The 13091-nt window shown below is 31.6% G+C and overlaps 1 protein-coding gene across 1 annotated transcript; it reads right to left on the reverse strand.

The window, feature by feature from the left end:
- Nucleotides 1–1136: 1136 nt before the first annotated feature.
- On the reverse strand, nucleotides 1137–12526 carry LOC105109745 (probable sphingolipid transporter spinster homolog 2). Its single transcript, XM_011004540.1, has 16 exons — nucleotides 12025–12526; nucleotides 11244–11375; nucleotides 10531–10632; nucleotides 9503–9607; nucleotides 9271–9346; nucleotides 7310–7384; nucleotides 7009–7111; nucleotides 6870–6935; nucleotides 6264–6306; nucleotides 5996–6093; nucleotides 5629–5705; nucleotides 5311–5424; nucleotides 2381–2500; nucleotides 2161–2289; nucleotides 1522–1600; nucleotides 1137–1451 (listed from the first exon to the last, which is right to left on the reverse strand). Exons 1-16 carry the CDS (start codon nucleotides 12150–12152, stop codon nucleotides 1315–1317), a joined length of 1584 nt encoding a protein of 527 aa, XP_011002842.1. The 5' UTR covers nucleotides 12153–12526; the 3' UTR covers nucleotides 1137–1314.
- Nucleotides 12527–13091: the final 565 nt, after the last annotated feature.

Genomic DNA, 13091 nt, shown 5'->3' on the forward strand with positions numbered 1-13091 from the left:
TGTGGGTCTTAAATGAAAACGATGAACCAAAATTATGTATGCATGGAAAAAACGACTTCACTTTCCACCTTGCTGAGCAGCATGACCGCAGTTGCTGAGATTTTCTTTTGGTAATAAAAATCTTGTTATAGTTATCCCTTTTTTCAGTCGCTACTGTGTTTTCAATTAATTTTTTTTAATTTTTTTAATGATTTTAATATTGATATAAAAATAATTAAAAATATTTTTATATAAAAAATATTTTTTAAAAAATATATTACACTACAATATCAAACATACAATTAGACTATGTTTAGCATTAATCACTTCTGGTTATTTGAGATAATTTTTACTTGTACTTTTTAAAAATATTATTAATAAAGAAAAATATTAAAATAATATTTTTCAGTGTGTTTTATGATAATTTTAATATATTAATATTAAAAATAAATAAATAATTTAATTTTTTTGATATATTTTAAAAAAAACTATTCTAAAAAATGCACGATATTATAATTTCAAAAAGCATCTAATTCTAATTTGATTAAATATTATCAATTATGATTCACATGAATTCTATTAAAACTTCTCTATTTAATATCTATTAAGAAATAACTATAATTTATATAAAAAAAAACTTAAATATGTTTTTTTTTTCAAATTGACAACCGCAAAAACGAGGGTGTGCTCAGCTGGGCTTATCCAAAGGACACGCTGATCGAGAAAGTGGTTGAGCATGAGAGAGCACGTGGAAGTTGTCGATGGACGAGGATTTTCCCATGGCGAAGGCACGCTTTATCGAAGAGCAACGAGGAACGCTAGGAGTAGTGCATCTTGTAATTATTTCGATTTTTTTTCAAATGATAGAAATATTGATCTTATTACTAATCAAGGTAAGACTTACTATTACTGGATTATATAATATGTATCATAGATTAACATATCAGAAGTAGTAAAATAGATGATAAAAAAACAATATCTGACATCGTTCAGTCGTGGAGATTATCCATTGGGATATGCACATCACCTGGACATGACGTTCTTGCTTATTTTGAATGACATTTCCGACATTAAACTTGAATTTGTAAGAATTTTAGCGTGTACATAATGATCTTATTCCTTGGATTAATGTCAACAGGATTATTTGGGGGCAAAAATACGGAATAACTTGGATAAATTTATCAAGGAAAAACACATGACAAGATGTAGCTGATAATGAATTCCAATCCGCTGTAGGAAGATTTTATACACCAGAAAGACTTGGGCTTGCGAGTGGACATGCCCTAAAATTGTGCAGAAAACAAACGAATGCTATATACAATTCCGGTGAAAACTTTATGGTTCTGCCAAAGTTTCTGCTGCTCCTGCTGCCTTCCCATTAAGCAAAGGCGTTGTGTTAGACCTGTCAGCTGTAGTTTCTTGAGGATGCTCACTTTCTTCATTAAATCTATCCACACCATGTAGAAATATACCTGCCGTAGAGCAAATGATGAATCAAATATAATTATGCTATACAACTGAGGAATAACTACGAAAAATTACCTGTAAACCATATCACAGCTGCTGGAAACAAAATGGACGTCAGAATAAGAGCAGTACTCCTCCAGTTGTCAATATGATCCTGAAACATATATCAACAGTAGAGGGACTTGAATAATTGCCTATGCACGCATAAGAGAAAAATATCAATCTAGTCTTAAAAATGTGGATGGGTAAAACTTCACTTGCTGTGATCATCAGGTGATACCGTGATAGTTGGATAACCTAAAAAATCAAAAGAACTCCCTCTCTCTATCTCTGTTTAGTTCCAAAATAAAACAGCCTCATAGATCCAATTTATGAAGGCAACATACTCTCCAGAATTCATTCTTTGAAAGGAAGACCCACTCCACATAAAATTCATCTGTGACCCTTTTAGGTCTGCATGACATTCTGCCAAACATATTCAGAATTCTGCATATGATACATAATTCTTTTCACTTATGTTGTCTTCATTACCATTCTTCTGTTATTGAATTATTCTGTACTTTGAAAATATGCATAGGAAAGAAATAAAATTATGCTTCCTTTTTTCTTAAGATTCATGCCTCATTTTTAAAGAAAAAACAGGTGTTTTATTTTTTTTCTGAACAAAATACAACAGTTCAGCAAAGGCATGCTATGAAAGATATGAAGGCAAACCTGGAGAACACCAACAAGTGGTGAGGAAGGCACATCTCCAAAGATGTGAATTGCAACGGTGGACATAGCCATAGATATTGGTCTCAAACTTGGTTTAACACAATGAAGACATACATAATTTACAGGAGCCTGAAAATAAACATAAACATTTAGTAGAGAGAAAAAAAAAAGCTCTATAAATGCTAAAAGTGTAACAGATGCTAATAGAAAATTTTAATACCTGAGTTGCAAAGACAAGTAGTTCACCAATAGCGAAAAAAGCAAGGAAGGCATACATGTTCTTAAAACAGAAGGCACTGAAGCAAAATATTGCGCCAACAAATGTAACTGCTGAAAGAAGCTGCAACGAGTTCAACGATTTTAGAGACAAAAGCTAATTCAAGGGAATATTCAAATAGCCCAAAGCCATTTAGAAAATTCTGCAACTCATTATACCAAATTAGAAACGCTGTATCATTTTATGCAAAAAGCCATTGAACCTAACCTTTCAATACAGTCACCCTTCTTGTGAGGTATTTGAAATAGCAGAAATTATCTTGGTAAAGTCAAATTAAAGCTAAACAAGTTCCTGTAAAAGAGTATGTTTCTGAAACCAAAAATATTGGCTTACTAGTTAGAACTGTTCAAGCCATACAATAAGCCAGCTGACAGCTCAGCTGACCAGTCTAGCAAATTCATAAGCTAACTCTAAGGACTACAATCCAATCTCAACCATCTCCTAAAGGTCAGAGACAGCCTCACAAGTAAAGCAAGCGTGGACCCATGAGAAGAATTTAAATTTGAGATTGAGAAGCAAGCTTATGCTGCCGATTCAATCAGCTGCAAAATACTGACATATTTGTTCTCCTAAATATCATTTATGACCATCCAATTAAAATTATGGATATTGAAAATACTAGATAAACAAGAGGGATTTGGTGAGAAAAGGAATTCGCTAGAAAAGATGTAAAGAAAAAATGAAGAGATGTAGAACACCATTTAGCAATTAAACTAGCTTGGTACCCATGTGTTGCTGCGGGCAAGTTTATAAAATCTATTTAATATTTTAATTAATTTAAAATTTTAAGTTAATGAAATTAAAATAAATTAACATTAATTGAGGAAATTTTTTAATTGAATATGTATTTTGTAATATTTAATATCACATGTTTTTATTTTTTAGTTTAAATATAAATTACGAATATATTTATTTTAATAAATAAAACAAACAAACAAACATGCAATCAATTATCTATATCACCTGATAAAACCTAATTAAATGAATCAATAATCGGAAAAAGACAAGAATTGACAAGAAATGTTGCTTGAACAATCGGTGGTTAATCTTAATCATTGAGTCCATAACTATTGATTAAGAAAATCTAATTATTCTCTCCTTGATAGTTACTTTCTTTTTTTTAATTCTGCATCAAGAAATTCAGAATATCAATTTTTTTTTTAACATATATCAAAGAATCATTATCAATTTTGAAGTGATGCACAACTAGCCAAAAATAATATAAACTAAAAGATGAAAAATTATAAATTATCAAATCTTTATTACTTAGACCTGTTCTTCTATGTGTTATCTACAATTAATGATGATCTTTATTTTTTTTAAAAAAGATTGATGTTATATTTAGTGTTAATTATCATTGATTTTTTTTAAATATGCATCTTAGATTAATCAATTATCAATTATAAATATAATAAGTATTTAAAAAAAATTGGTATTCAGTAATCAAAATTGATTTTTTTTTTATGAGGTTGCATGAAGAATCATTATTTTTTCTTATAATAATGAATTTTTTATACTAATTTTGAAATAATAATATTTTTTTTGTGAGGTTGTATGAAAAATACAAAAATAATCATTAACTATTTGTGGAACATTTTGAGAAAATAATAAATAATGAAAAAAGAAAAGTAAAGAAAAAAATATAAATCCTTATTATTTATTTCCTTTTCTAAATGTTAATCTATGGTCGGTGCTATTTTTTTTTTCAAAGAATAAAACATTTGTTATATGATCTTAAATTTATTAATTATCAATTATATAACTTCTATTATCGTCAAAACAATTTAACAATTAATCATTAGTATTTTATAAAGTTGCATGAAGAATAATTATTTTTTACAACAATGATTATTTGTCATACTAATTTTGAATAAATAATAATAAAAAAAATCAAATTCATGGAAAATAATAATTATTTTTTCATGAGGATGTATGAAAAAAAACAAAAATTATTTAGAGAAAATTGATATCGAGCAAATAATAGAAAAATAAATATTGAAAAAAGTTAAAGGAAACCAAAGAAAAAAAGTATTGGGTCAAGTGGATAGCAGGCCCAAGCTTTTGGACTAGACGCCCTAGGCTTGGTATCTTTAAAAAAATTTCAAAAAAAAAAAAAGACAATACATTGTTTGCAAGTGACGGATCATGTGCCAGCCACCACTAGCTACCACTAAAGCTTATTTGATAGTATAATTACAGTTGCTTTTCAAATAACTTTTTGTGCTGAAATGCATGCCAATAATTTTATTTTTTTTAAAATCATTTTTGATATCAACACATCAAAACAATACAAAACATACAAAACATATTAAATTTTAGTAAAAAAAAAAATTGAATTTTTTGGAAACGCGGTTTGCACCACGTTCCCAAACAGTGCCTTAAAACTCCAACCTCCAACATACATTTTTTTACCGGATAAAAGCACTTTAGAATCATCCTAAATACATGTAAGAACCTATTTTGAATCTTAAAACACATTCTAATGCATCCTAGAAATCCATAAACCAAACCTTACTCTCTCTTGCCTTATCTCTCCTCTCTCAATATTCAGGAACTTTATTGTAATACAAATTAAGTTCAGGGACCATTTCAAACAATCTTTTAACTTATGATTGAAGTTAATAAAAAAGTAGATGATTTCCAAAAAATCACTTATAATTTTTGGCAAAACATCTTCGTTTCAAAGCAAACAAAGCCTAAAACGAATTTGTTGTAGGGGCTTAGATACAGTGACACCATATTTAGTTTAAGCTTCTTTATAATAAGACAAAACAGTGAATATTCCATAATTTTCAGCATAGCAACTCAAGTTGTAAGAAAATTGCCCAAGGCTCTAATCTTAGAAAATTCCTTTTATACGCAAGAATACATACCTTAAAAGCATTGGAAATTGTGGAATTAATGAAATCCAGAACATAACCCCCTGCTATTGTGCCAACTATACCACAGACTATGGTAACCCCTCCAAATATCATATCTGCATTGCTCTGCAAAAAGACCACGATTTCAAATAGAACAGATACACCATAAACTCTCACTCTCACTCTCAACTTTTTTCTGATAGTTTAGTTTCAAAAGCCTTTACTATGAAGGTAATGCAAGATTGAAGGAAAAAAGGAATTTAAGGCATTGGTAAGTGCTATCATTGCTCTTATAATTGGTGTCATAGCCACATCAAATCTCGAGCTTACCATATTATAAATGTTATAACCCGCTTTAGGCCCCCAATATGAATATGCACCAATGACGAAATTGTATGCTATGTAACCTAACAAAAAAGTCAGGTACAGTTCAGGAAATCAGTTTGCAGAGATGTAGAAAAGCAGCATGATTTCAGAGATGGTAAAATATCAGATGTTCTGGAAAAAACTCATAAAGAGCAAATTCCAGAAACTAGGTGACAGTTGGATTGTCAAGGCAATCATTGAAATAAATAAGACAAGAAAAGACAGCTAAGAGCACATGAAATTAGTTTTAACCTTGATATTGTGGTCTGCGTAAAGAAAAGACAAGCTGAAATGTTGGTGGTTAACATAAAGTAGCGTGAGAAAAGAGTACCTAAAACATTCACTACATAAACCTTCTCAAGCAAAAGCACTTTCATGTCTATCACAAATCTAGAGAATTGCTTCAAATCAATGAATGCACAATTTGACCTGCAACAAATTTAAATCCAATAAATCACCAACATATCCCAACTCTGAGCGTGTGCATGCACACACATAATGGTGTCTAACCAAATTTAAATAGAAAACATAAGCATTATATCTATTACAGTATGCTATCTATACAATACATGTCATAAGCTAAGGACAATTAAGCTCACTTGGAAGATTTCATCGAGCCTTTGACAACAGAAACGCCCGCATCTGTGTTCAGCATGTAAACACAGTCAATGGAAAATGAGGAAAAAAATCTTTTATTTATAGGAAACTAAATAACAGAATACAGAGGCACATTTTACTGATGTAGCCAACTTCATATAACAGTAAGTGGACTGTAGTAAAAAAATTCCAAAAGAAAAGGCCTTCAAAAAAGAAATGATGATATATCAGTCCTCTCGAACTTCTGCCATGCAACTTTAGATAGTCAATTATACGGCCGTACTAGGATACCTAAGGGGATACAAAACTTAGAAATTTCCATACATCCTATTATTCCTTTTTGAACATCACTGGACAAATTTTCATCTATTCTGTTCTTCCTTTCTGAATCCATGGTTGTTGATCTTGAGCAAGTATTCAGAAACCTCATTCAATTGCATTTCATTAGAGTTCACTATTTTCATGAGAGAGTTCAAGGAATCAAGTGGAAGTGAGCAGATGAGATGGCTTCTCTTCAAATTTTGACTTATTTATTAATCTATGCATAATTAGAGAACATATAGATTTTACAAAATAATGAGATTCCATATTATCATTACACACAGCACCTTGAACTTCCAAGGCAGCAGTCTCTATGGACATCAGTGCTTTTTTAGACTCAGCAGGAGCAAAACCTGTATCAGTAATTGTTTAGGAACAGCTGGAATTGTCTTCAGCTCAAAAAACCAAGATGTAACAAGCTTTCACCTTTCAACTGCAAAGGTTTCATAACAAAACCTAAAACAGCAAATGGAAGCATCAAAATTGCCTCTCCATAGAAAGCGAAGCGCCAATTGAAATGACCACCAATCTATTTAAGAACAAAAAGACAAATGTTATTTAGTAACTGCAAGTGTTGATAGTTCTAAAGGAGATGACATATGCTGTAAATTTTTAAAATATACTAAGAGCTGGTCCTTTCTCAGACAGTAATTATAATATTATTCTACATATGCAGGCAAGATTTTCTTTGACGAAAAGGACCTTGACAATCTTATAATAAGCTTACCAATCCACCATATACATAGCCAAGAGCATATCCAGTTGGTATACACATGTAAAATATTCCAAGCCATAAGGTTTTCTGACACAAACAACAGGGTTAGAGCAGATGAAAGTTGATGAAATATAAGATCACAAAAAAGAAATATATTATACATTATACATAACAATAAAACAAAACCCACTTCCACTGTTGCGAGAGGATATTTAAATGTTAGTATTAAGTGTTATTTTCATTCCAGTCCCAATATTTTTTGAGTCTTTTATGTTCCAATCCCTATATATAAACAATTCTGGACATGGGATCTGATAATCTTGGTGTCAATTGTATTCAGTTTGATGAGGGTATTTGTTGAAGGTGGTGTTAAGTTAGGAAAGAAAAGATAGGAAGCTGGATAAATAATTATGTTTTTAATTTGATCTGGTTTTTTTATGGGTTTTCCGTGAGCTGTTTAGGGTGAAAATGAATTCATAGAGGTTGCTAGAATGTTTTTGAGGTGTTTAGATGGAAAAACACAGAGAGAAAATTGGGTTTGAGGGACTAGGCCTAAGTGCAAGGATTTGGTTCCCTGGCCAGCCCTTTTTTTTGTAATTCATTTTTTTCTAATTTTCCAAAATTATTTTTATTCATAATTTTCCTAATAAAACCTTATAAAAAAATATTTATTTCAATTTTTTCCCTTTTTCACTTACAAGTAATTATAATGAAATTCTATTTTACAATCCAAATATATTGAACTACTTATTTTTAGTTTGGGTTTAAATTTGATACAATAAAATATTGAAAGAAATATATAAATATGTCACAATTACAAGTAAAATGAAACCTATTATTAATAATAAATATTCAATAAAATATATTTTTATTGAAAAAATATGAGTACAAAAATTTGGATAAGATATTAAGGCAGTAATTTTTTTAAAGATAGTTCTCCTAAAATACAAGTAACCAAAGAATAAAAAACCTTTTACTGCCATCAATTTTGTAATTTATGATTTATCGATCTAATGTGCTATTCATTCAATCCTTTTGTACAAAATCAAAATTTGTCAAACTTAATTTCAATTCCTTTTAATTTTGTACTTGTTAAATATTGAAAAACAAGCTAACACTAAAAAACTTTTTATCACAATTCACCACTCAACGAGAAATTTTATGGTGTTGAAGAAGTAACTAGTGACATCTTATTAGCTAGTCATTTGATCCACTTTAAAAAAAATAGATACCAGTAGGAGAGAGATATCTTAGGTAGGGATATTCTAATTGCTTTTGATGGGTCATGAGTTTCATTTTCTCTTTCCTCTTTGTGTCTGTCTCTTTCTTCAAGATGAGCTAAGGAAGTAATTAATAAGATGTCACTAATTACTCCTTGAGCACTATAAAATTTTTCTTACTCAACTACCTCCATAAAATGTTAAAGGGCCTAACCTAATAAACTTAAAGTATATAATTTAAAAATTATTTGATGTCCACACATCAATAATTTTTTTAAGAAGGCATTGTAATAAAAGCTTGAATAACCAATAATCTATCAACATAGAATCCATAATTTAACAAATAATTTTGTGCCCATGCAAAAACAAATAAAGATAAACTCAAAGCACTGCTTTTGACATGTCCTTTGCCAAAAGTGACCTGACTTCACAGTCTCATGTATAATAAATTTAAGGTATTCTATTTACTTCTTGTTGAACTTAATTTTAGTTAATTTCAATTATAATGAGAGTTGGCAAAAAAAATTAAAACATATTTTATAAGTGGACCCAAAACAAAGTACCAACTTCTTGCTAGCGTCTAACCAAATTAGATGGCATGTCAACAGTAGCAAAGTCACAGTTTTCCACCATATATGTATAACAGATCAAGCTCAGACATTTTAGATAACAATTCTGCAGAAGAAATTAATACCAATAAAAATAAACACCAATCAAACAAATTTGGCATGATCAAATGAAAGGAAACAAAACCTTAGCAACAGGGGCATTATCATCGATAAATGGGGCTGCCAGACTTATAAATGAAGCCTCTCCGACACCAACTAGCCTAGAAAAACAATCAGAACTAGCGTGCATCATATAACAGCTTATTATTGACATATGCGAAAACCTTTATTTCCTTACCAAAGGACAGAAAAAAAAAATTGCTTAATTGTTTAGTGAAACAATACAAAGAAGGGCACAAGATAGATAATGTACTTACATGCGGCAAATTGTAATGGTCCAGAAATTAAATGAAAAACCACACCCAACCACTGCAACTGTCCATACTGATAATCCAACTCCAATGAGCCTAAATGGGTTGACGCTGCAATTTTTCATACAAGCATAAGTGCTCAATCAAAAAGTAAATCCATGAAAATTAAATCATAATCTAACTTCTATGCCAAAAATTATTAGGGAGAAAAGGAAGTCAAATATTCTTTACTTCAGTTCTGTGTGATTGCCAACTAAAACAACGCTGCATAAATGCAAGGAAATTTCTCCATTACATCTTATCAAGAAACAAGACAACTGAACTACACACACCACCTACTCGACATCAAAAAGCTAAACTGGTACTTTGGGGCCACAAATGATAGTTCCAAACCCACTGAAGCCCTAGAGGAACTTATTTTTGTGTGTTTTATGTATATCTAGGTCCAAGGAGATGACTGTTGGGAGATCCTTCAATTGATGAAAAAGATATTTTAGGCAAAACAAAATTTACCAACTTAAATGAAACATGCACTTACAACCTGACAAACAACTATTGTTGCAATATTTCTTGATACAACTCTTTCACGAAATCTACGTATAACATTCTGGACTTGCACACAAAACTACCAGGGAAGACAGCTTCATTAAATGAGACGGGTTAAACATTGCATAATTGTTGCCTCATAGGCATTGGTGCTTATGAACATTGAACAATAGGGATACTATTCCTAACTTGTACGTCCCATGGTATGATGATTGCTTTTCCTAACTGCCATTCAGAACCTATCATCAGCATTTTAGAACCAAAAGCATATCCTTACGTGCATTCACGGACATGATTTTTATGGTTATTATTTCAATTAAATGTTACTCTCTCCAATAATTGATCACATTTTTGTTTAAAATTTAGCAACCTTTAATGGCCATTTCTTTTCTGCCCCATCCATCTCCCTAGCATTATGTCTATAAAAATTCACTTGCAACAATAGCAATTCATCAGAAGTTAAGATGAAAGAACTGGAAGCTCATTACCTCTTTGCTAATGATGCAAATATTGGGCAAGCCACGAGAAGTCCAACCATGAAAGCGGAGGACAAAACTCCATCTTCGAAATTGCTCAGGTTAAAATCCCCCCTGAGAAAACAAAGGAACCAGAATTATTCAGAATGTATTTTTTCCTGCAAAATAGCAGCTACACTGGCTATTTCTCATCAACTGTAAGCTCCAGGTTAGGTAAAAACAAATACGTTGTTATTAAGCAATAAAGCAGAATGTATTCCAGTTTGATACCTCAGCCAATTAACAGCAGAAGTGAAAGGACACGATTTAGACTCTAGTTTCCCAGTCTCTAAAATTTTCATCTTGCAGGTTAACAAGGAACAAATTTAGCCATACTTGTCCTGTTACTAATACTTTTACCTTAATGGTTATAGACAAAATGCAAATATAGTTATAAGATGCTTACACATGTGTTACCTTAAAGGATCTTTACTTTGGGGGGGGAGGAAAACCACTTTCTTTATTGAAGCAAAAAATAATGGAATGCTAACATTTTAAGAAAACCTACAATGTCCAACCGTTTCTATTAGAGATCAAATTTAAAATTGAAAATTAGCAGATATGTAAAATTAGCATTTCTTCCCCTAAGAACAATGAAGGAAATAGTGGCCACTAGCCCATTACCATATTCCTCCAAAAACAAATCTTATATCGGGCTCGAATGAAAGTGTTGCAGTAAATCTTACTGTATTCCACTGCCAAATGTGCATGTACCACTTTTTGAGCATGTTCTACGACTCCCATTGACACCATTGCTTGCAATGGCTCCTCTATCCACATAATTGATCAAGTTGATCACACAAAAGATAACTAGCAGCCTGCAAGCACAAGGTTGCGGAGTTTACAAGGTCTATTGTAGCAACTAGAAAGCACAAAACTTCAGATATGGTTAACAAAATTTGCAATATATCCTGGATCAGGTTTCCCCCAATCTTGGGACGATCACACAGAATTAGGTTAAAAAACACAATCAAATAGCAATGCCCTCAAACCAGTAACCTTGCAGGGGGAAGGACGGAGCAGAAAAGAAATAGCCATGGGACATTAACATGTCAATAGCTAAGACAAAAGGGGGGGAATCAATAGCTGCCTCAGATTTTTAGCAAGAATTTTCCGGAAAAAAAGAAGAAGAAAGAAACGATGGTAATAAATTGTATAATTTGCCAATATTTTCCTCGTGATGTATGAAAAACCTAAATAGACATCACCTTAACAACCAGAAAACCCTAATTCAATTGAATATCCAAAAAAGCAATACTATCACAAAAACCTCAAAATCAGTCCTTAAAGCCCAGATTAATCCATCATTCATTCATGCATCCAATATATGCATGTATATATTTGTACCTAAAAAGAAGAGGTTTTTATAATCTTATTCTAAACAGCCAAGAAAACCCATAACCAAAAACCGAAACTAAAAATGCCTGTTCACGCCTCAACGTTCAAAACCCATAAAAAAAAAAAAACCTTTTTGGAGTGAACCATGAAGGGGCGGGAGGTGATAATGCAGTGGAACTTCTTGCCATCTCTATGATCACTGTTGATGGGTTTGGGTTTTCCTCGGATGACACTTTTGCTCCTTTGACTTGTGCCATAAAACTAGTACTAATATAATAAGGTGAAACTGAATGGCACGCAACGCAAGTTTTGTTTTTCCTCACGATGACCACAACACGATCTCACTCAGTTGATAATTGACCTAAAAGTTCGATGAAATTACCTCCCCTGCCAGGCTGCCATCGTTTTTGTTCCTTAACACGAAATCTTTTTTTCGTGTTAAGAAAACCTATGAAAAAACCAAAAAAAAGAGTACAGAGAGGGAGAGTTTACTTAACCCCGTGTCCCTCTCACTCTAAAGCTCGATACAGGCTGTGTTTTCTATCTTCCATTGGGCTTTGGGTAAATGAAGTTTCCTTTGCTCTCTACGTAATAGATAAGGCTTTGGCTTCGAATGATGAGAAAATACGATGATTTTTTTTTTCCCGTTAAATCGGAAACGAATCCGGAATCTGTTTATTTATCGCTTTTTCCGAGTTTGGGTTGGGATCATCTGTGTCTGCGCTTTCCTGTGCCATGGTTTTTTCGTTGCGAGAGATGTTGACAAGTAATAAATAGGGGGGATTGATAATGATTTCGTTGTGTTTTAATGAAAGTTATGGTGCGGCTGCATTTAGACGATGGGAATTAAATAGGGACTCAAAGAATACAATGTTTTTTTGGTATGGAAGTTAAGATCTTGTGGACGATATTTGCGCAATCCCGATAACAAAGGAAGGAAATCTGGCTGTATTAACTGTACAATGATTGTATTTTAAAATATTTTTTATTAAAAAATAATTTTTAATATCATTATATTAAAAACATTTAAAAATACAGTTTTAACTAATATTATCAAAATTGATTTTAATTATTTAAAACTTGAGGTTTTTCATAGTTTGGTTGGCTTATCGGATATCTATACCGTTCGCAGCTTTTTTATTTTTCTCTCTTTAAATCCATCTTCATGTGTTCAATTTAGAATATGTTAACTGGAA

The sequence above is a fragment of the Populus euphratica genome, unplaced genomic scaffold (genome assembly GCF_000495115.2).
Source record: "Populus euphratica unplaced genomic scaffold, PopEup_1.0 scaffold3.1, whole genome shotgun sequence".
Taxonomy (NCBI): Eukaryota; Viridiplantae; Streptophyta; class Magnoliopsida; order Malpighiales; family Salicaceae; genus Populus; species Populus euphratica.

Bases quoted from the DNA above. Each gene is read 5' to 3' on its own strand.
- LOC105109745 (XM_011004540.1), bottom strand. From the start codon at position 12,152: ATGGCACAAGTCAAAGGAGCAAAAGTGTCATCCGAGGAAAACCCAAAC. The intron at 9,347-9,502 runs GTAAGTACATTA...TTGTTTTTCTAG, and splicing joins ACCATTACAATTTGCCGCAT to GCTAGTTGGTGTCGGAGAGG. The intron at 1,601-2,160 runs GTTTGCCTTCAT...TATATGTTTCAG, and splicing joins CACTTGTTGGTGTTCTCCAG to GATCATATTGACAACTGGAG.